The 23,677-nt window shown below is 44.8% G+C and overlaps 1 protein-coding gene across 1 annotated transcript in view; it reads right to left on the minus strand.

Annotated features, from left to right (window-relative positions):
• Positions 1 to 23,677, minus strand: part of DIS3L (DIS3 like exosome 3'-5' exoribonuclease) — a 408,581-nt gene that overhangs the window by 352,697 nt on the left and 32,207 nt on the right. Inside the window, exons 3-4 of the mRNA XM_086957989.1 lie at positions 1,116 to 1,244; positions 437 to 572 (exon numbers count right to left, since the gene is read on the minus strand). Of these exons, the coding sequence (XP_086814115.1) occupies positions 437 to 572; positions 1,116 to 1,244 (265 nt within the window). The remainder of the gene's footprint in view (positions 1 to 436; positions 573 to 1,115; positions 1,245 to 23,677) is intronic.

Consider the following 23,677-nt stretch of genomic DNA (forward strand, 5'->3'; position numbering starts at 1 on the left):
TACATTTCCTGTATGTTTTGTTTACCACACCTGGTAGTTACACAAAGGGAAAAAACTCTGCTGGGTTCGTCATTTTACCCCAAAATTGGAATTGGGGTCTAAGTAGGATATACAGAGCTACAACAAGCAGGGAGGAGAGAAATGACAAGGGCCTAAAAGACCGTACCTGTCAGTAATTTCTATGCACTGGTGTACGTGGATTGCAAAATGCTTTTTTTTTTAGGCATAGAAGGGCACAGTGAGACCAACATGTCACAGCCTCATCAAACTATGCCTATCAAGATTTTCATCCAAGTCAAATACTAGAATATCCATAAACATACAACAGAGGATTACTCTCTTTCCCCATAATACTTTTTACACACTCAACTTCTATCTGGTGCAATCACACGCAAGATGCTGGTTAACTTTCTGCTCCTTGAGTCTAATGTCTTACTTTGAGCAAAACGACAAATACGCCTCCTGTTTCACTCCCGTACTGCTGGATGGCCTCCTCATCTTCAGTTACCATGACAATCGGTACCTGCTCCAAACAGTGATGGTAGTACCATGCTGATGCATTGTAGATGCACCTGCAACAACAGCAGATTGAATTTAGAGATGAACTGAAACAAAACACTATCTTCCCAATATACTAATGGTCAATCAAACAGTCACAAAGATAGAAAGAGCAATATACAATTTCATCTCTATCCTCTAACACCTAAACATAGAATAGTCATTTACCTATTAAACTAGATTTTCTTCCTTCCCTCCACATCCTTCACCTCCTCCCTAAACAGGACTGAAAATACTTATTCTCGCGATAAACACAGAACAGTTTAGTTTTGGAGAGCAAAAAAATGCCCACATAATATACAGAGGATGTGGATAACATTTGTACACAATTTGCATTTTTGCACACGAAAACCCACTCGACTAAATTGGTGGTTTGGGGATTACCACAAGTAAAGACAATATCCAAGGATAACATGCCTTTTCGAAATTTAGGGCACTATTCCAACTAAAAAAAGTCTAATGTTTAAGGACAAAACATAACAGATGCAGTACTTGGCTTAGCTCATTGAGACTTGCACAGAAGGTCTAAGCAATGAACTAGAGAAAATCCTACATACCTGGTCTGCCATTTTTCTGTAGGTTCATTTTTCTCTCTGGGGAGGTAAGAATACCTCTGAAATTCATTGGCGAACAGAATGCAGTCATGCCGCGGATCCCGCAGCAGGTTTCGCAGTTTGTTGTACTGTCTGTACGAAAGTGGACAAAGAGATAAAATATGAGTCCTCCTAAACACACACCCCGTCACAACTACTCTTCCACCACATTAATGAATCATCCTTCGTATAGAGCGGGGAGCAGTGGCACTTTTACATAACACAAAGTAAATTTAGATTTGGAAATCTAGGTTTATTTGAGGTCTTTTCTAAAATCACCCAGTATCCATCAAGCCCCTCGCACTGCCTCCAAATTCCCCCATCGTTGGACACTTTCCTTTCATCCAATTGTTCACTGTTTGAAGGCTACTCGAGTTCCACTAAACTATAGGGCTCTCTCCACAGTAAGGATAAACCAAAACTTCACCTTGAACTACAAGAAAACACTGTACCTCCGAACCTTGCCATGGTATAAAAGGGAATCTATAATGTAAGGTCGAAAGTGCTGTGTCTCTAAGGCAACCTGCTCTTTATTATATTATGGCTGACCCGGTTTATTTTCTTATGCAGGAGACCAGTTCCACAAGTCTCCTGCTCTATACAACTTGATATCTAATTAGATAAGTGAGTTACTGGCCTTTGCAACCACCCCGCCCCTTCCTGCCCCCTCCCGCCCATCACCATGGCAAATATGAAATCTGTATATGTAACTATTGGGCATCTCGAATTGCATATGGTGTGCATGACACTTTTTGGATACGAGGTGAGTTAACCAAGTTGGGGGTCGCATCTGGGAGTATGCAACCCCTAAGTTTGTATGGGCTCTATTGGGTTGAGTAGTGTTTGCCTTTTCCCTGCCTTACCCCTAATCTGCTGCTCCACCGATTCCCGTTCTCTGTTCTGTAAAATCCATTGCCATTTCTAGGCTCTGACCTACATCTTTCATTGGAGATGTAATGATTACTTGTGCTTGCTGGACCAAGACCATTGGTCAGCTTGAAGAGTGGTAAGGACAATAACTCAAGGACTGAGGAAAGACTCTTCTGCTATAACTTGAAAGAAGAGAGAGAGGAGCTAGACAGCCAAGCATGTAGAGAATCTGCTTTGTATAGACCAGAAACTAAGCTGAGTGACCCTGATCTCTGTTGTGAAGAGTCTGAGAACCAAGTCTGCTAAGACAGGAGGTTAGTGACCGCTTCCCATGCCAACTTCTGGGTGCCTACCTTTTGATATTTGTACCCAAAAGCTGCTGTGACTGACCACGACTTCCTGAATTAGGTCTGCATTCAGCACTACATGTAAGTGTTACTTAGCTTAACCGCTGTTCAGTGCAAAATAAGCACAAGTCTGCACATCCACATGATACATGAGCAGTCTGCTACAAACATTTGTGACTTGACATAGTGGTCTGTTAGTGGTCAAAATGTTTCCCTTAGCATGAGGGCCTTTGAGCATTAATACACTGCAGCCACTTGACCTTTATTCCACAAAGTAATTTTTGGGATTACACCATGCGATAAGGAAAATGCTACTTACCAGTATGCATCCGTCTTGGCATGTAGAGCTGCAGAGTTGTACACTTAGCATTAGATCGCCGCCTGGTGTTGGGCTCGGATGATTGCATGTTGTTGTTGTCTTGGAAGAAGTCTTTGTAGTCACGAGATAGGTGACTCCTCCCTTGGACGATAGTGCGCATGGGCATTGGCTCCATCCTTAGATTGTTTTTCGCCATGATGGGAAATGATGGAGTTAGTAGAAGTAAAGAAAAAGATGCCCATGAGTGTGCATCTAAGAAAGATAAAACTGGAACAGATACAGGTCCCGGGGAGGCGAGAGGGCCTGTACAACTCTGCAGCTCTACATGCCAAGAACAGATGCATACTGGTAAGTAGCATTTTCCGTTTGAGGCATATGAGCTGCAGATTGTACACTTAGCATCAATTGTGCAGTAGTGTCTCCCCTAGCGGTGGTCACCTGTATCCGTGGCAGTAGTTTGGAAGAGAGTTTTAAGGACAGCTTGGTCTACTGCAGCTTGCTGCTTGGCTTGCACATCAACACAGTAGTGTTTAGTGAAGGTGTGTGTTGTAGACCATGTTGCTGCCTTGCATATGTCCTCTAGGGGGATGTTTCCTAGGAAAGCCATAGAGGCTCCTAGTTTGGCTAAGCACAGATTGTTCTTCTTTCCACTGACGGCTGAGTTATTGAGGACCCGACCCTGAACCTTGGGATTCTGCTCCGTGTTTTGCAAACCTCCAGCCGGCATCCGCAGTAGCACGAGGAGTAAGGAGCGTGGAGAGGATGCCGCTCTGCTCCACTGCATTCCCGCATTGCCGCCGTACTGCCGCTTCTCAGTGTCTCCTAGGATTTTCAGGAGGCCCCCGCGACGGTTAACTCCAGCCCCCCGCAGCGTCAGCATCCCCAGCCTCGGAGCAGGCTGCGAGGAGCGGTGGTGAGGGGCGGTAGATCAGCCAGAGTCCAGCCCTGTTTCTGCAGTCTGCAGTGCCTGCCTCTCCCCCTGTGGTGTCGGCCTACGCAAGGAGCCAGATACGGGGGCAGCGCCCTGCTGTGGAGCTAAGGAGTCCGGGAGCCCCCAGAGGGCAGTTCCCTCGCAGCAAAGCTGATCGAGGTCGCGGAGGTCTGAGCATCCATCTGGAGCCACAGAGGAGCCGCAGCGGGGTGTGCCCTCGGGCTTTTGAGCTCCGGTGCAGAGGCAGTGGAGGACAGGAGAGCAGGGAGTGAGAGTGACGGTTAGCGCCGGATCAACAAAGAGAACAGCGAGGTTAGCTGCAACCAGCGGCAGAAAGCAGAAGACAACGGTGGCAGAAGGACAGTAAATCCAGTAAATCTAAGCCCCACTGCTCTCATCCTAGCTGAGGTGAGTGATCAGTCTCTGGGGCTGAGGGGGACTCTCAAGGGACTCTTACAGGACAAAGAGGAGGAACTGTTGCACAGAAGACCAGTACACCAGTACACCCCTGTAACCCCCCCCATACTGAAGAACAGACTCTGGTGATTACGGAGTTGTGTATGGGGGCACTTCGTTAAGAGGTCCAAACGTGCACAGTGGTTCTTGTATAGCGGTACAACACCACACCCAGCCTCATACCCATTGAATTAATGTTGCGGTATATGCAAGCTGTAACAGTTGGAGTAGTTGGACTTTGAGGAATTTGAGGAGGCTCACGCTCGTGGAGAGAAGGAGTAGGAGTAGGAGCAAAGATGAATCTAATTTTTGGTCTGGGTTTGCCCAATCCAACTGCATGACCCATAAGGACCCCTAAGGACCTCCACTGTTAGACCCCGACAGAAGGTGCTCTACTTTCCTGTAGTGGCCCGGCGCCTTGTCATTTGTCTTTTGAACACTACCCTGCCATTACGTGCACTGTGCTGTGCTGCCCCTGTGTTGGTGTTGGGCGGCTCGGCCGAAAACAGCATATTGGTGTAGGAGTAGGCGTTGGCAGCTAGAGATTAATCCTGTGACTGGGTCTGGGTCTGGAGAGAAAGTGAGCTCACTGGCTGGGGCGGTGGAGTTGAACGTCAAGGGGACTGCAACGGGTGTATGGGTAATCAGAGTAAGTGGACCATCTGATCCCTCTGGCTGGTTCCTCTCAAGTTCTCTAAATTCCACACAGAAAACTATAAGTGGAACCAGAGGAACGCGGGTGGTTAGCAGATGACAATTGCCAGTACTCAGACCAGTATACTCGTGTTAACACAATAAGTGGGTGACCTAGTGTATGGGATAATAGCAACGGCTGGCAATAGCGGCTGAGCGTATCAAGGAGGGTAAATAATAATCATTAGCAATCATAAAAATAAAATAAAAGAAATTATGCGTTCTGGCAGGGAGAGGACATCAGGACCTATTACCAAACGGGCAAAGAAAATACAACAAACTAAGGTGCAGAAGAAGGTTAAATCAAACAGTGCTGGACTGAATCAGACTCTAATTTCCCCAATAGCAAGGATGTTTGAGAAATCAGGCAAAATACCAGATCGATTTCAATTCATGAAGGACCCAACTGGGGCAATAAGTTGTGGAAGATGTGGATGTGGATGTGGAAAATAACAAACTACAGACCCCCATCAAACCTTTAAGTAGTGAAAACATTATTATTCAATTAATGCAAAATACACCGCAAAATGGAACCAATAACTCTCAAAGCAAAATAAATGAACAAACGAGCATCGAATTTCAAATCTCAGACCAAGAAATACTAAATGAAATTTTACCTCTAGGGCCAATTCATCAAGAAAAATCTATTAAAATGGTTATATCACAAACAGGTGCAACAGATCTAGTGACTACGGATAAAAACTTCCTTAAAAACAACTCGAAGTTCAAATTTTCCGAAGTGAATCAAGCATCCCAGGGGGGCAGGAAGGAACAAAAACGTCTAATATAGAGGTAAATGTGGAAATTAAAAAGACGCATATTACTCCTGAGGAAACCCTTCCCAAACAAACAAGCGACCACACTGCTAAAATTGGGGGATATATCCAAAAAGACAATGAAATCCAAAAAGATAATGAAATTCGTGAAATAAGACAAGACACTTCAAATGGGGAGGAAGAGCCAGGGAATAAAGTAAGTAAGGTTTATGACACAAAAACAAATGATTATGCATCCCCCTTGAATAATAAAAACCAAAGTGGTAATAAAACACAATCCAATCAAAGGGAAAAGAAACAACAAGAGACTGGTATGACCTGGGATATTTTGTATCAAACTTCAAATCTCACTCTAGAAGCATTACAATATCAATTGAATAAAATGGATATACAAATTGATATACTAAAAATGATGGCAAACATGTTTGTGGGGATTGACAATAAACTTGCTCAGCTTAATGGCTTGATTATTAGAGCACAGAAAGACATGACCACGGAATGTATCTACTCACCAATTATAGACAAACTGGCAACAATACCAGAGGTCTTACACAGCATAATAGAGGATAGTAAATGGAACATCCGTAGGAAAAATGGAAATACCGATGAAAAGGTTGAAGAAAAACACAGAAAAACGACCGATAAGACTGACAAGGAATATATGAGTAGGATTGAAAGCCTTGAGGAGTCAGAAGTAACATCAATAAAAAAAACACAGAAAACATCCAATGAACAAAGAGAAAAAATACCATCAATAGATGTACAAATATCGGAGCAAACTAAGGATTTAATAACAGCATTGAAACAAGTGTAGAACAAGAAATTAATGAGCAGGATACTGATGGCTACACTATGCTGACAAAACGCCAAAGAAAAAAACTACGTAAAGCAAGAAAAAAACCACGTAAAGCAAGAAAAAATGAAAAAAACTAAACGCAGCGCTGCAATGCAATCAGATGAAGATCAGCTAACACCAATAGATCTGAATGACCAGGATACAGGAAACGCTTTAATAAAAGTAGACAAAAATAACATCACATACGAGGAACGGAAAAAACTAATATTTTGCTATATTTGAACAAAAAGCAGCCAGGGAAAATACAACCTCAAAATGTGCTAAAATAATAGGGATGGAGCAGAATAATCGGGAGAAATGCACCAACATTAGGAACATAAAGCCTATTGGCGAAAGGATGAACAGAGACCAAGAAGCAATAATGGATGGAAGGAGAAGATCAGTAGAAAGATAGAAGGACTGCATCTGGCCCCACACAAGTAGAGGAGGAGTTAATAAAGGGTGAAGAAGAAGAGGCTATCTGCCCTAACAGCCCCAGCTCTCAAAAAAGAAAGGATAGTACTCCTATAAAACAAACGCCAACAATTACATATGATAAAGAACAGTATGTTGAGGAAGAAACGAAAAAATATCATAACCCTAAAGTGAGTGAGGTAGTCAAATCAAATATAACATTGGCAGATTGGGGGGAGGAGCCAAGTGGCGACCGCAATGGCCGCCTAGTCCCTCGGCTCCGATCACCATCTCCTCCCGGGACCGCATCCCGCGTGAACTACCGCGGCAAGACGGAGTGTACGGGGACATGAAAGCGCCCGATCATCGAGGGCGCAATCCCGAGGTTCGTGCCTGCTTGTGGAGGCGAGATATGGTCGGCGACGCTAGCGGCCCGCAGCAGCCCTGAGATCGGGGACTCGGCCATCTTGTGAGGCTGGTCCCCGAGTAAACAACAACGGCCGCCGTTGGCCTGGAGGGACCGGTCAGCTCTGAGGTGGCGTGTGGCGGCGATTTTCCTGGCAGGCTTATGTTGGCGGTCTGTTACTACGTGTGAGGACCGAGACTCTCACTGTGCCCCAGTGTAAACGGATAGTGCAACACTATTTTCACTGGCTCTCCGCCGAGAGGTATTTTCCTAACCATCCCGCTTCTGGCGGGAGGCTCCCGAATTTCCTGCGAGCCGCCCTTCAGCCGCACGGACTCCAGCGGTGCCTTTTGATTGATCTCGGTGGCCCTGCCGGGGGAGCTACACTGCTCGCTGCCTTGCTGCCTGTGCCACGGCCCCACACCGGACCTGATCTGACCCGTGCTACTATGGAGAAGGGGACCAGGATACACGGGGGGCACGGAACTGGTTTGCACCTTGACGCTTTGCTGGCCTCTCTAGCTGCCCTTCATGACACCTTGGTGCAGGGCGCCCTATTACTGGGGGGCAAGTTGGATAACATGATCCTCGCGGTAGAGCGAATGAGATCGGCTGACCCGTTCATGCACAGTGAGACGCCGTCTTCGGCGCCCGGATGCTTCAAGATGGCGCCTACTACTGCAGCTGGAGGGTCGGAAACATGGTGCCTTGGGACTTTCCATACGTGTACTATTGGATGCACTGGACAATCTGGAAATGCTAGCCTGGACCTGGCTGCTATATCCTTTTCCAACGACCTGTTGCTTGATATCCTGGTGCTGTTACTGCTGTATTTGGACATTGGATTGTGGTTCTCCTGTGTTGCTTCGTTGCATGGAGTGTGGAAGGTCTGTCTCACTGCCAGGTCTCGCCCGTCGCACTTGCTAGAGATTGGTACTGTCGCTGGTTCTGGTACTTTAAGCAAGACTGGACAAGGATAAATGTCTCCCCTCTGGGTCATCGTCCTTTGTGCTGGGACTGTGAGGGCTGCGCGATACGTTGTCTTCTTTGATGCTGCGCCAAGTTGACTCTGTCCCTTGCGACATGTTACTTTGATCGGATTCTTGCTGCTCTAGTTCACATTCTGTGCTCATATAATATCATGTATGGGAGAGGCCGAGGGACTGCTATAGGTTGGCTTTCATTTTTGCTTGTGACTTTGGTTGCAAGGGGTATCGCTTTCACGACGTTGTTACTACAGTGGGTATGAATGCTTTGTGGAGCGAACTGTACTGTTTTGTGATCAATCCTGTTTCCGGCGTGTTACTGCCTACGCTCCGCTCGTAGTATTCCCGACTGTGTATACCCTGCTCAATGATGACCCCTTGCACCGATATGTTTTAATTGCCGGCGAGGGGCACCGGGTGCCCGGGAGCGGGTCTGCTTCTCTCCTCCTTCATTCTCTATATTTTCCCTACTGTGGGGCAGTTCCGGGGAGCCAGGCACGCTGTTAGTGGGTCAGGCCGTAGCCATTACAGGGGTGCAGGGTGGCGGGTGCGGGGGGGGTTTGTTGTTTTAGTTTGTTTTGTTCTATGGTCCCTATCGCTCTTTTCCGGCTTTGGGAGGGTCTTCCTCTCTAGTGGGGCTGACTGCCACTGGGTCTCGCACCCCTTTTTTTTCTATTTCCGGCATTTCAATACGCCTTTGTTTCCTGTTTTTGGGGGTGGGCTCTCGGGGATCGGACTTGGTAAAGTTGCTTTCTGTACCGTTGCTATTGTCTAGTCTTGTCGCTGCGGGTGCTTTGATTGTATAGTTGCTGTAGTCATAGCCTATCTCCGATTGTAACTGGGGTACGTCCCCCCTGTTTCTTCTTTGTCCTTTATGTAAGGTGTGCAGTCCTTGTTGTTGCAGCCCCCTCTCTTCTTCTAAACTTAAAAACGAAAACCTCATATTCTATATCGCGCACCCCGCAGTCCTTATAGTGTACTTTGAAATATCCTGTTTGTATATTGACCTATTGCCCACGATTCTCCTGTTTTTAATGACTGTCTTTGCGGCCGGCCATGATGGTTGTGGGCTTGCGCATGTATCTCCTTAAATTTCCAATAAAGGTTTTAAAAAAAAAACAAAAAAAAAAAAAAACATTGGCAGATTGGGATCACCTGTTCATCGAAAATAGGGAAGGGGTAAAAATAATTTCTTATAAACCTAACCAACTCAAGGATACAGATGCCTATAATAAACATCTAACAAACAATAAAACACAACTTATTTTTAAACCGGAATTTGAGTCCAGAGGTAGGCAAGACACATTAAATCGAGGTAATATACTCAGATTTTTTAAATCAATTCCATCCTTACTTAAAACTGTAAGTGAGGATATCGAATCGATTGAATTTATGACAGAAAATCATACTCTCCAGCCACCCACACTAGTCACATTAAATTCCACGGCAATTGCAGAACAGATCCTAATGGAACAAAATACATTTAAAGCCTGGGGCATAACAACTGACAAACAAATCCCAAAGGTTTATCCATCACCGTTTATAAGTGATGAAAACCAAGTACAGCAGGAGAAAGCCGTTAGGCAAACACTTCCAGTACTAAAAAATGCCGATGTAGATCCCCGAAGAAACCCGGAGTAACACTACCGCAAAGGAAATTAGAAAAAAACTCTGAAATAAATGAAAAATGGATTACCATGGCACTACATAGTAATAATGAACAATGAGCGGATAGGGACAAGCCCATTTTAGGTAATGTAAAAGAGATGGGACACGTGACAATATGCTCATGGAACATAAATGGATTAGGAACAAAGAATCACAACGCACAAATAGGTGCCATAGAGCTACCATGTCAGATTATCTTCTTACAGGAAACGTGGGAAAGCAATCCATTCATGTTACACGGATATACAGTTCACTTTGAAAATGCAAACAAAATTCACAAGTTCTTGCGTCCAAGTGGGGGTCTAGCGACATTTATATCAAACGACCTGCAAGTAAAGCACGAGCGACTGGACATGAATAGTAAGAATATTCTAATAATCAAATTAAAATATAGAACAAGTAATCAATAAACTAACACATTATATCTGATCAACGTATATATACAGCCAATAGGTACTAGCAAAGAATCAACATGTTCAGCACTTAGTAATTTTCGATTGGAACGAATGCTGGAAGATTCGCTAGCAGAATATATGATGACTGGGTACTTCAATCTAAATTTAATGTCAAAGCATATAAGGGATGATAGTGCACAGTCACAAGATCACCAATGGTCAATACCCCCACAGGGCTTAGGAAAAGACTCCCTCCGTAATAAAATTGGCACAAAATTTGTAAAAGATATGGAAGCGATTGGCCTGAGAATCCTTAATGGCCGGTTTAAAGCAGATATGCCACCAGCATATACGTATTTCGCTCATAATTCAATGTTGAGGCTTGATTACACCATGACATCACTTAATATTTTTTATAATATTAACTCATACCAGCTAGTGAAAGTTACGGATAGTTATCATGCCCAGCAGATAATAAATATCAATATTAAGACTTATATAAATCAGGTGTACCAAACTGTCCAGGGGTGCATTGGAACTGTAAATTATAAAAAACTATATTGGACCGTCCAGAATAAGGAATCAATGAATAAACAAGTGGAGAGAATTATAGACATTTGCTTCAATGATAAAACACTGCAAACAATGGTAGAACAATGGGTACAGTTCATGAAAAAACTGGTTAATCCCCCATCCCAAACTCAACTGAGATTGAACAAAATCAATCAAAAAGAGGAGAGAAAGGATAATGGAACATATATAAACCTTCCATATACAATTATGAAATTAAAAAGAGCTCGAAATAGGATAGGAAGGCAAATCAAAAAAGCTGTCGCTAATGTCGAAATGGTAGGTGAATTGAAAAATCTGAATCAAAACTTGAGGAAATTAATATGGAACGAAAAAAATCAGGCAAAACAAGTACTATGGGCAAAAATATTCCATGGAAGTAAACAAAAAAATGCAAGAGAGTTCTGGAAAATTATAAATGGATTGGTTCAACCAAACAAAAGGGTGGTTTCTTCTGCACTAACTGAACAAGAATGGGTCACATTTCTTAGAAAACATCTAAACCGTACTGGTACAGTAAAGACAAACACTGAAACACAACGTACAGACACTTATGCCTGTGATACGAAAGTACCTATTGTAATAACAAAAGATATACTAATAAAAATAATTAAAAAACAGAAAGATGGAGCTCCTGGACCAAATGGCATCCTGTTTACTCTCTACAATGAAAAAACAGAACTATGGGCAGAATACTTAGAAAAGCTATTCAAGGAAATTATACAGAAAGGTGTTATCCCCGAGTCCTGGAGAGGATCTTTAATCACTCCAATTTATAAAAAAGGAAACTGGGCGCTTCCGGAAAATTACAGGCTCAATACCCTACAGGATACAGATGCCAAGCTGGTTGCTAGGATCCTACTTACAAACTTAGATGAATGGGCAATGGAAAAGAAGATACTGCCACTTAATCAAACTGGCTTAATTAAAGGGCTGGGGACAACGACAAATATCTTGGCATTATCGCTTCTAATGGATAAGTCAATCAGAGCCAAACAACCCTTGTATCTATGCTTTGTAGATTTTAAAGCAGCTTTTGATTCTGTACAAAGAAATGTATTATGGAAAAAGCTGCTGGAAATAAACATTCCAATGAACCTGTTGAAACCGATTCAGCTCTTATATAGTAAAACCTGGGTTAGGGTAAGGATGGGGGATGGGCAAACGCTATCAAAGGAAATTCCAGCAAATGAAGGCCTTAAACAAGGGTGTGTACTGGCTCCACTTCTTTTCAATTTATTCTTGGCAGACCTAACTAAGAGCTTGGATGATCTAAATGCTCACCCGCCAAAATTAGCTGGAAAGCAAATTTCTAATCTACTGTATGCAGATGATGCTATTCTCTTGAGCCACACTAAAGTCGGATTACAGCGGCTGATCAATCAAACTCTGACGTATACAAAGGAAAATGGGATGGTGATAAACGAAACAAAAACCAAAATCATGGTAGTCACCAAGAACAGAAACCTAAGATATAAAAACAAATGGTACTTGGAGAACATCAAACTAGAGCAAGTTGAAATATACAAGTATCTGGGTGTAATTTTTGATGAGAAGGGCAACTATCAGACAAATAGGGGTACTCAAAGGAAGACAAATGCATTGATAGTAGCATTCAGAATCCTACAAAAATCACTTGGCAACCACACATATGGGCTGCTTTTTAAGATTATAGGGGCAAGATTGTTAACAACCATTACATATGGCAGTGAAGCACTAATGGGAAAGGATGTTGAAACAATAAATAAGGCTATATCTAAAACATACAAGTCACTATTTCGCCTCCCAAATAATGCCTCGCCCGCCCAAATCAGACTGGAGTTCGGTCTCAGCAACCAATACTATGCGAGAAAGGCTCAATTTATTAAGACCTGGAACCGGATAAAAAATTATCACGATAATCAGATATCGCAGTTATTATGGAAAGAAAGAAATAATAACGTAAAATCAATGGCATGGAACTATCTTAAGGAAGCGATAAATGAGTTTGCAGTTATTACAATTTGGAACAACACGATAAGTAATGTATCTTTTAAAAAAATAATGAGGGGGTGGAGGAGCTACGCTAGCAAGCAAGATGGCCGCATAAGCTCCCGGCTCCGTCGACCTCCGCCAGCAACTCGTATATCCTGCAATTTATCCTGCTTTTACACCGAACTCCCGTGTATAAGAAGACTGCCTGACTCTGAAGGTGCAATCCCGAACCTCTTATCTCATCGGGTGGCGAAGATACGCCGTGTTTCATTCTCGGCCTAACTCAGCGTGGAAGCCGGGGCCTCGATTTCCAACCCATCCGGGCTGGAGTTGAACAACATCGGCTGTGGACTTTGGGCTTCGTCCGGTCTCCCGAACGGAGACACACTCTATTTATTTCCAACGGCGATTCCGTCTCCTGTCTACACCGCAGACGCTGCAGCGTGACTCTTCGGTTGCTGTGGTCCTGTATCTGACTCCCGGAGACACCGTAAGCCTCCCTGGGGTGACGGACCGGAGCCCTGACTAACGGCGAAGGTGTAGACATCGAGAGGTGAGGGCGCCCGTTGTTGTTGTTTGCTTCGAGTCTGCCTGCTACCCTGGAGTAGTCGACCTCTGGGGTTCATATCCTGCTCTGTCGCTTCGTGAGAGGAGATGAAGGGGACAGAGGGTACACCATCGCTGCACGCCGTAATGGCGGCCATTGGAGCGCTCCACTCGCAGATCATCGTCGAATACCAGGCGCTGTCTGCAACAGTGGACAATATCTGCCGGAGACCGGACGGCGACTTTTCGGCATCATATCAGCCAGTTCTAATAGCCATGGAACATTGTATGCTCAACTTTGAGGACCCTGTGCAGAAGCCGGACTCCGTGTTTGCGGCTAATCCCTACAGGATGGAGTGTGCGCCCATTAACATTGTTAGTTTCCCCTGCTTGAGCCATATCCCGCTAAACATCAACATGGACAACCTTGAGCGCCTCAACAATGCCACCAGTGACTATCGGAGAGTTTTATTATCCTTCCATGCCTTTCCTCACTTGCTCTGCTGGTATTGTGAACATTTATCCTTTTCCCGATTCGCTCGTACTGACTTGAACTTTTATGAACTCTCTGCTTCTCTCACTGTGGTTGTGGTCAGGACTATAAGTGCTCTAGTGAAGACTCGTACAGGCCAGGGTTAACTTGTGTTTTTTGGGGTTCGACATACTATTTGGCTTTGTTGCTGGGATTGTGACCTGTAATGTACGGGAGTTGGGTGGTGTGTATTTTACTTCCCCGGATTGATTGTATATTTTACTGCATTCTATTTCGACCGTGTTTCGGGGTGGTCGCATCTGGTGGGGGTGTAAGGGAGTCCGGGAGCATGTTTTTATCTCTCCTCCTCCGCTTCTTTTCTCTTTTAGGGACGTTTCAGGGCGACAGGCACGCTGCTAGTGGGTTAGGCCGTAGCCATTGCAGGGGTGCAGGGTTGGGGGGGGGGGGGTTGTTATTTTGTCTTGGTTTTGTTCTATGGCCCCTTTTTCCTTTCTTTCTCTCTTCTTTCAGGGTATTCCTATGGGCGACAGGCACGCTGCTAGTGGGGTAGGCCTGAGCCATTGCAGGGGTGCAGGGTGGGGGGTGTGGAGGGGGGGGTTGTTATTTTGCCTTTGTTTTGTTCTATGGCCCCTTTTTTCTTCTTGCAGTGTCCGGTAGCAGTACTTTCTGTTTCATCCTGCAGTATACGAGCGGGAGGGGTCTGAGGGTGGACGGCTTTGTGGGAGATCGATAGTTTTGTTCTTTACCCTCATTGAGTTTGCTAGCGCATGCGTCTTACTGTCTCTTTTAAGTTGGTCCGTGACTACCTTCTCACACCTACCCGCCTTTATTATACCTTTGAATGTGTGGCTCCGGATATCCTGTATTTTCTTCTCTCTCTTGTCTTTTGGGGGGGGGGGCGGAAACGCAAAATGAAACCTTATGAACGCTCTGTGATCCGTACTGTGTGCAAAGTTCCGTATATCCTTTACCGCTGCTGGACCTCAGGGTTGCCGGCTGAAGAGCTGTGTTATTGGAACTCCTGATACTCAGCGCTCTACTCAAGAAGCCATCGGCTGACCCCACCGACCTCAAAAACTACCGCCCCATCTCGCTGATCCCGTTTCCTGCAAAAGTCATCGAGAAGACCGTCAACAAGCAGCTGGCCGCCTTCCTTGAGACGAACAGATCCCTCGACCCCTCGCAGTCTGGCTTCCGGGCCAACCACAGCACCGAGACCGCCCTGATCGCAGTCACCGATGACATCCGAGCACTGCTCGACAACGGAGACACAGCGGCCCTCATCCTCCTCGACCTCTCCGCGGCCTTCGACACTGTCTGCCATCGTACCCTAGTACATAGCCTCAGCAACGTCGGAGTCCAGGAGAAGGCTCTGGAGTGGATCATCTCCTTCCTCGCCGGAAGGACACAGAGAGTCCGCCTCCCTCCGTTCAGATCTGAAGCCACCGAAGTCATCTGCGGCGTCCCTCAAGGCTCCTCGCTCAGTCCAACCCTCTTCAACATCTACATGAGCCCCCTCGCAGACATCGCACGCCAGCACAACCTCAACATCATCTCCTACGCCGACGACACCCAGCTGATCCTCTCCCTTACCAACGACCCGCCACCACCAGAGCCAACCTTCACGAAGGGATGAAAGAGGTAGCCGAATGGATGAAGAACAGCCGCCTGAAACTGAACTCAGATAAGACGGAAGTCCTCATCCTGGGATCCTCACCCGCCGGCTGGGACGACTCCTGGTGGCCCCCCGCCCTAGGCAGCGCACCCAAACCAACAGACCACGCACGCAACCTGGGCTTCATCCTGGACTCCTCCCTCTCCATGACCAGACAAGTCAACGCCGTCTCCTCGTCGTGCTTCAACATCCTGCGCATGCTACGTAAGATCTTCCGGTGGATCCCCACCGAGACCAGGAAGACGGTCACCCAGGCCCTCGTCACCAGCCGTCTGGACTACGGCAACACCCTCTACGCCAGAACCACCGCCAAACTCAGGAAGAGACTCCAGCGGATCCAGAACGCCTCCGCACGACTCATCCTGGACATCCCCCGTCGCAGCCACATCTCCGGACACCAGAGAGACCTGCACTGGCTCCCGGTCAACAAGAGAATCCCCTTCCGTCTCCTCACCCACGCACACAAAGCCCTACACAGCCAAGGACCAGGATACCTCAACAGCCGCCTCAACTTCTACGCTCCCAAACGCCAGCTTCGATCGACCAGCCACGCCCTCGCCGCCGTCCCCCGCATCCGTAGAGTCACCACAGGGGGACGGTCCTTCTCCTACCTCGCCGCCAAGACATGGAACTCCCTCCCCACCCACCTCCGCCTGACCCAGGACCACCTCGCCTTCAGGAAGCAACTCAAGACCTGGTTGTTCGAGCAGTAGCAGATCCCCCTCCCCCAGCGCCTTGAGACCCTCTGGGTAAGTAGTGCGCTATATAAATGCGATGATTGATTGATTGATTGATTGATTGATACGTATGGCCTAAATGTAGTGACCGCCCCCTGTGGTTGTCGGTTCACAGCTGTGATTTTTGCTGAACGAAATAATAAAGGTTTTCCAAAAAATAAAAAAATAAAAATAAATAATGAATACAACTGCAAATCAATTGTCCCTTGTAAAAGACAAAGAAAATATGACAAAAAGAAAACACGCTTGGACAGTAATAAATGGATACAACAAAAAGAAGGTTCAAGAATACTTGGAAACACCCTGGACAGAAAAAAAAAAATTCTTCTTAAAGTAAGATTTGGTATTCTGCCGGGACTTTGTCACCTCCCCACTTGGAAAAATATGGAAACTAGCACATTATGCAGACTCTGTAATAATGGAGAGGAGAACATGGTCCACCTTCTATGTATTTGTCCTGGACTCCAAAATGAAAGAAGATCTTTACTTAAATTAGCCTTTAATGTCGGGGAATAAGGACATGTAGGCATGCACTGAAATGCTGCCTACAATCAAATGATCGAACTATGAACGCTACCTTTGTAAGATTCCTACTGATAGTGAAAAAAAAAAATTAGGAGTGTAATACTTTCAAAATTAACTAGTTTTAATGAAATTTAAATGAATTTTATGCTGCAACGATTTTCTTACTGGTTTTAATTAGCATAGTAAATTTTATGTATTTGCAATATTGTAAGATTTTAAATAATCAATCAATAAAGTATTATTTTTATTATTATTATTTTTTGATAGCATATTTGTATACATTTTACAATCCACCTTGCAATCCCACCTTTAGAGATGGGGTTGCCTTTATGAGGTGGAGAGAAAGACACAAACAGTTGTTTTGTTTTTCGAAAAGACTTAGTTCTATAGATATAGTAGAGAAGAGCTCTTTTAACATCTCGTGTGTGTAGAGCCCTTTCTGCTACAGAGTCTGGGTTTTGGAAAAACACAGGTAACTCTACAGATTGGTTTAAAGGAATTTTGGATTAGTTCTTAAAACCACTTTGTTACGATGTATTTGTAAAAATGATTCTTGTATTGTGAATGCTTGTATCTCACTTACTCTTCTAAGAGAGGTAATAGCAATAAGGAAAGCTGTTTTCCACATGATGAATTGCAGTTCACATTTATGTAAAGGCTCAAAAGGGGGTCCCATGAGTCTTGTAAGAACAACGTTTATGTTCCACACTGGAGGAGGTGGCAACCTGAGTGGGATGATTCTTTTTAATCCATCCATAAATGCTTTAATTGCAGGTACTCTGAAAAGAGACAGATGTTGTCTGTTTTGTAAATATGCTGCAATTGCTGCAAGGTGCAGGCGTATGGATGAATATGCCAAGTTACACCTTTGTAAATGTAAAAGGTAGCAAATGATATTCTGGATGGAAGCATCCAGGGGATCAATTTGGTTATTGTTGCAATTAATGGCAACTCTCTTCCATTTAGCAGCATAACAAGCTCTGGTAGTAGGTCTCCTGGCCTCTTTAATGATGTTCATACAGTCTGGTGGTAGGTTAAGATAACCAAACTAAGACTTCAGGAGCCAGATCGCCAGATTCAGTTGATTTGAGTCTGGATATTGGATGTCTCTATGGTTCTGTGTTAGCAGGGATGGAGTCAGTCGTAACTTTTGGTGTGAAACTAGAGATAGTTCTAGCAGTGTGGTGAACCACAGTTGGCGTGCCCATGTGGGAAGTACTAGGATTAGTTTGAGAGACTGTTGTCTGAGCTTGCGTACTACTAATGGTATTAGTGGTAGTGGCGGAAAAGCGTACGCAAATCTGCCTGACCAGTTCATCCATATCGCATTGCCCTTGGACAGTGGGAGTGAAAACCGGGCGGCGAAGGTTCGGCATCTTGCGTTTTTGTGTGTGGCGAACAGATCTATGTCTGCTTGACCCCACTTGTGAAAGAATGGTTGAAGAACCTGCGGATGTAGTTCCCTTTCGTGAATTTGTTGGGTCTGTCGACTCAACAGATCTGCTATCTGATAGTGAACTCCTGGAAGGTGCTCTGCCAACAGATATATGTTTTGTGGAATGGCCCATCTCCAAATGTTCTGTGCGAGCTTGGACAGTTGTTGAGAGTGTGAGACCCCCCCTGTTTTTTATATATAATACATGGCTGTCATGTTGTCCGTCCAGATTAAGACAGCTTTGTTTTGTACTTGTACTTGAAATGTTTTGAGTGCTAAGAATATTGCTAGCAGCTCTAGATGGTTGATATTGAGCAATTTGTGTTGATTGTTCCATTGTCCTTGAGTTGTATGATGTAGGAGATGGGCTCCCCATCCTGTGAGGGATGCGTCTGCTGTGAGCACTAGTTGTGGAACAGGCTCGAGGAACGGCCGCCCTTGTGTCAAGTTTTTGGTGTTCCACCACTGCAGAGAGCGATGTGTGCGGCTGTCTACCAACACCAGGTCTGTTAGTTGACCTTGAGCCTGGTTCCACTGTTGTGCTAGACATTCTTGTAACGGACGCATTTGCAGTCTTGCATATGGTACTATGAAGATGCAGGATGTCATCATGCCCATTAGTCTCATGAACACTCTGGCTTGCAGAGATTGTTGGTGTTGTAAAGCTGCGATTAAGGCTTGAATGCTCTGTATCCTTGCTGGACTGGGATACGCTAGAGCTGTAGACGTGTTTATTGTAGCCCCTAGATACTGATGTATATGAGAGGGTTGCAGGTGTGACTTGGTGTAGTTGATTGTGACAAGAGGAAAGGAGCGAGGCAGAAGCGCTGTTACCGGAAGAAAAAGGACACATCCAGTCGCTGTGGAAGCAATGTATGCCTCGTTCAAGTAGAATTTTATCATTTGCAAGATTGTGGGAAGAGATTCCTATGGTGTTCCAGTTACCTAACTAGAAGATCCGTATAACGAAAAAAGACCTAAATAAAAGGACAACTCTAGACTAAACCAGAGACACGCAAGGACCGGAACATACCCAGACGGATATTCTAAAAACCCGTGTTGGTGGATGCACCACACCCTACCTTGCATATCAAGAGCAAGGGTGTCCATGATAATTTGTTAAGCCGTCGACCCCAGAGAGTTGGAAAGTACTGAAGAATGTGTTCAAATATCCAGAGTTATGACACTGAAACGCGTCGACGCAGTTCTATAATTATAATCCAAGTTTAGCCCAGGGAACAACAGATATCCATATATTTATGATACTGTTAGTAGCCCAGAAAAAGAACGTAAGGAGGCCTTTGGATGTCTGAAAAGGAGTGGCGAGATAACGTGTAGGCCACTATTAGTTGGGGTTTCTCTACTTTTGTTTAGATATAATGCAAATAATGATTGTAATTTGTCAAGTCCTTAATTCTTGTATTGAACATGGTTTTGATGTATTGTAGCATCTTTTATGCTTCCCTTTAGAAATTGTAAATTGTGGTATTTTGAACTTCATTGATCTCTCATTGTATTTTATGTAATGACATTTTTTTCAGGAAATCTTTTCTGAAAATGTTATTGATTTGTGTATAAATCTGTGTTTTTATTGTATTCATTTTTTAAAAGAATAAAAAGTCTGTGAACGTTCATTTTAGAGTGGAAATCGATACTGTGTACGTCCCATATCCTACGGGTGTGTATGAGTGTGAAGGTTTATACTTATACAATAGAATTGAGTCCTTCCAGGGATCTTCCCTTGACTTACGTAGTTGATTGTGAACCCTAAGTCGTGCAATGTTTGAATTGTCTGATGTGTGTGTGTTGGACACACTGATTGAATGACTTGGCTTATATGAGCCAATCGTCTAGAAAAGGGAAGACATGTATTTGTTGTCTCCTGAGTTGTGCTGCTACTACTGCTAGGCACTTTGTGAATACTCGTGGTGCCGTTGTCACTCCGAATGGAAGGACTTTGAACTAATAATGTTGTCCTTCAAGTACAAACCTTAGATACTTTCTGTGAGCAGGATGTATAGGAATGTGGAAGTAGGCGTCCTTTAGGTCTAGTGTTGTAAGGAAATCGCCTTGTTGCAGCAGTGGGAGCACTTGTTGTAAAGTGATCATATGAAAATGATCTAACTGTATGTAACGATTGAGGGGCCTAAGGTCGAGAATTGGTCTCAGTGTCCCGTCCTTCTTGGGAATTAGAAAATACAGTGAGTAAACCCCTGTTCCTTGTTCTTGTAAAGGAACTACTTGTATTGCGTCCTTTTGTAGAAGTGACAGAACTTCCTGTTTAAGCAGAGTAAGGTGTTCTGTAGACATTGGACGCTGCCTGGGTGGTATGTGTGGAGGGGTTGCTGTAAGTTCCACAGGAGTGGAATGCTGTTGGGGGAGCAGAGGGAAGTCACGGTTTTGTGGTGGAAGAGGTTTGATTATTGTTGTTACCCCGACCTCTTCCTTTGTTGTTATTCCCTCTATATCCTCCTCTAAAATATCTCTTGTTAGAGGATGTTTGTGTGTTAGATTTGAAGGATGGTGTATTGTCTGTCAAGTTTGTTTGGAGCCTCCTCTGTAGAAGGAGCGACAAAAAGAACCTCTAGTTTGTGTAGACTGGAAAGCTCCCACGGATTTGGCAGTGTCCGTATCCTTCTTAATTTTTTCAAGTGCAGTGTCTACTTCTGGTCCAAACAATTGGTTTTGATTAAATGGTTGATTTAAAATGGTAGTTTGCACTTCCTGTTTAAATTCTGAAATACGTAGCCATGCATGTCTCCTAAGTACGACACTAGTATTTACAGCTCTAGATGCAGTATCTGCTACATCTAGTGCGCACTTGATTGAGGCATTAGAAATTAGCTTGCCTTCTTGTATAAGGTTGTTTGCCTGTGCCTTATATTGGTCAGGTACATGTTCTAGCAGTTTCTCTAACTGATCATAATGAGCCCTATAATATCGTGAAAGGAGGGCTTGTGTGTTAGCTATACGTGATATGTTGGTAGCTTGCGCAGCTATTCTTTTGCCTGAAGCATCTATTACCTTGGATTCTTTGTCAGGTGGGGGGTGCCTCACCTGAAGTTTGTGAGTTTGCCCTTTTCCTAGCATTTGACACAACTAGTGAATCTAATGGTAGTTGTCCTTTAATGTAGGCTGGATCTGCAGGTTCAGGCCTATATTTTTTCCTCAATTCTAGGGTTTAGGATCCTAGTACGTACATGGTCTTTAAGTATCTCTGGAGCATGTTTGATGACCCCATTAATCATGGGAAGAATTTGAACAGACCTTGGCGATTAATCAAATGTGTCTAACAGAAGATCTTCCTCTGCCTCATCAGAATGCATAGTGACCTCATGGTAAATGGCAGCTCTGTTCAATAGGTGACCAAAACCAATGTTATCTTCTGGGGGAGAAGGTTTTGATGGGTATGACTGTGGGTCAGGAATATCTGGCACATCCTGTGGTTTTGGGTACTCCCAGTCTGTATCATCTGTAGGGTATGGGAAAGGCTCATCTGTGTCTATCCCTCTCCCTAAGCTATACTCACCATCATTTTGAGGTGAGTGTGAAGATAAAAGAGGAGAATGCAGAGGAGAGATCTGTGGTGAATTGTTAAGAGGAACAGGGGATGAAGGAGAAGGTAGTATAGAAGAAGAAGGGTGCATAGGAGATGTGGCAGAGTCCTTCTTGGCAGGAACTACAGGTGTGGATGTTGCATCTGCCTTCCTCTTGTTGTGTGGTGTAGTGGATACCGGACCTGTCTTTGGGTCAATGTAGATCTTCTTTTGCAGAGGATCTGGCTGGAAAAGTTCTTCTCCTTGCGGAACCTTTCTCGGCGCCGATTTTTTAGGTTCTGGACGAGGTTGCTGCTTGTCTTTAGCCTTAGGAGTGGTTATAGTGTCCTTTGGCGTAGTTGTCGGCACCAAAGGTGTTGTTTTCGGTGTCGTAGGCTGTTTCGAGGGCTTGGACGCGTCGGAATTATGCCTTGTCGGTAGTGGCACTGAAGACGATGGCTTCAGAGAGGAAGCTGGTCTCGTCGGATTCGCGGGTTCGGACGCTGGCTTCATACCCTGACTTCATACCTTTGTCTTTAGAAGTCGGCGGTTTCGGTGCCGAGAGAGCTTGTGGGATCGGCACATGCGGCTTGCTCGGTACCGAGCTACCGGAAGACTTTCTTCGGAGCCGGGCTCGATGGCAGGGCTGTCGAAGTGGTTTTTCGGTCGCGACTTGGCCCCGGAGGCAGAGTGTTGACCTTTGCCTTCGATCTGTGTGTTGTGTGTAGTGCAGGGGCAGTAGTACTCACGCGCTGACCCGATGGTATGGAGTCATCTGAGTCGTCTGCCTCTGAAACGATTTGAAGATCATCGGAATCTTCTTCGGGAACGAGCGAAACCTCCTCGAAGATATCCACCGGTTCTGGAGCTGACGGGCCCTCCAATCTCGGATGGTTTTCGTGGTTCGAAAGGACGCGCAGGCTGTACAGCCGGATTCGTCGTGTTCTGGCGATAAGCACAGGTTGCAGACCTCGTGGTAGTCACTGCGTGGAAACTTTGCTCCACACACAGGGCATCTCTTGAATGGCGTCCTTTCCATGAGGTGTAGGCCTCATGTCGTGGATAGGCCCAAAGGCCCGCGTCAACGACCGGAATCGAGCTGATGGAGTCGAAACAATGTTAGTCGATATCGAAAGTAGTTTGGCAAGTGTTAGGAAGTTTTTTGCGCTTCGAGGTGCTTGAAAAGTCTATTTCTAGCCAGAGCGGAAAACTTTCATCCGAAACCAGTGGCGGAAAAAAACAATCTAAGAATGGAGCCGATGCCCATGCACACTATCGTCCAAGGGAGGAGTCACCTATCTTGTGACTACAAAGACTTCTTCCAAGACAACAACAACATGCAATCATACAAGCCCAACACCAGGTGGCGATCTAATGCTAAGTGTACAATCTGCAGCTCATATGCCTCGAACATATGTTTATTGCTCTAATTTCCGTGCTTTACGAGCATTTATTGGGATTTGACCACAGGAGTACCTTTTGTCTTCTCCTGAATGTTGACAAAGTCGTTTATAACATCATCCGTAGGAACCACTGTTGCTACACTGCTATTTATGTACCAAGGTTCAGAGGAATACAAGGTTTATTCCATATTTGACACTGTATTGATAAAGAAGTTTCAATAAAAAGGGTCAACTTCTAGTCTGAAAAAAACATTTCTAAGCTGTATGGTTCTACAAGGATCGACCTTCACATTCTCGTTTAATATCTATGTTTCCTCAGTAGATGATTTTCTGAAATAAAAAGGTGTTACATTTCCAATGTATGTTGACATTCTCCAGCTCAGATTCCGCATGAGATAGGGGTGGAGGCCAAGAGGAAGGAAGTAAATACACCTCAAGCGACACAGCCTTCTCCAATTTGTTACAGTTCTTCAGATAAGACTGATGTCCTTGACTGTGAGTTTATTTCCAAGCAGAGGGTATCTAGGCTGCATATA

This window comes from Lissotriton vulgaris, chromosome 2_1, assembly GCF_964263255.1.
Source record: "Lissotriton vulgaris chromosome 2_1, aLisVul1.2, whole genome shotgun sequence".
Lineage (NCBI taxonomy): Eukaryota > Metazoa > Chordata > Amphibia > Caudata > Salamandridae > Lissotriton > Lissotriton vulgaris.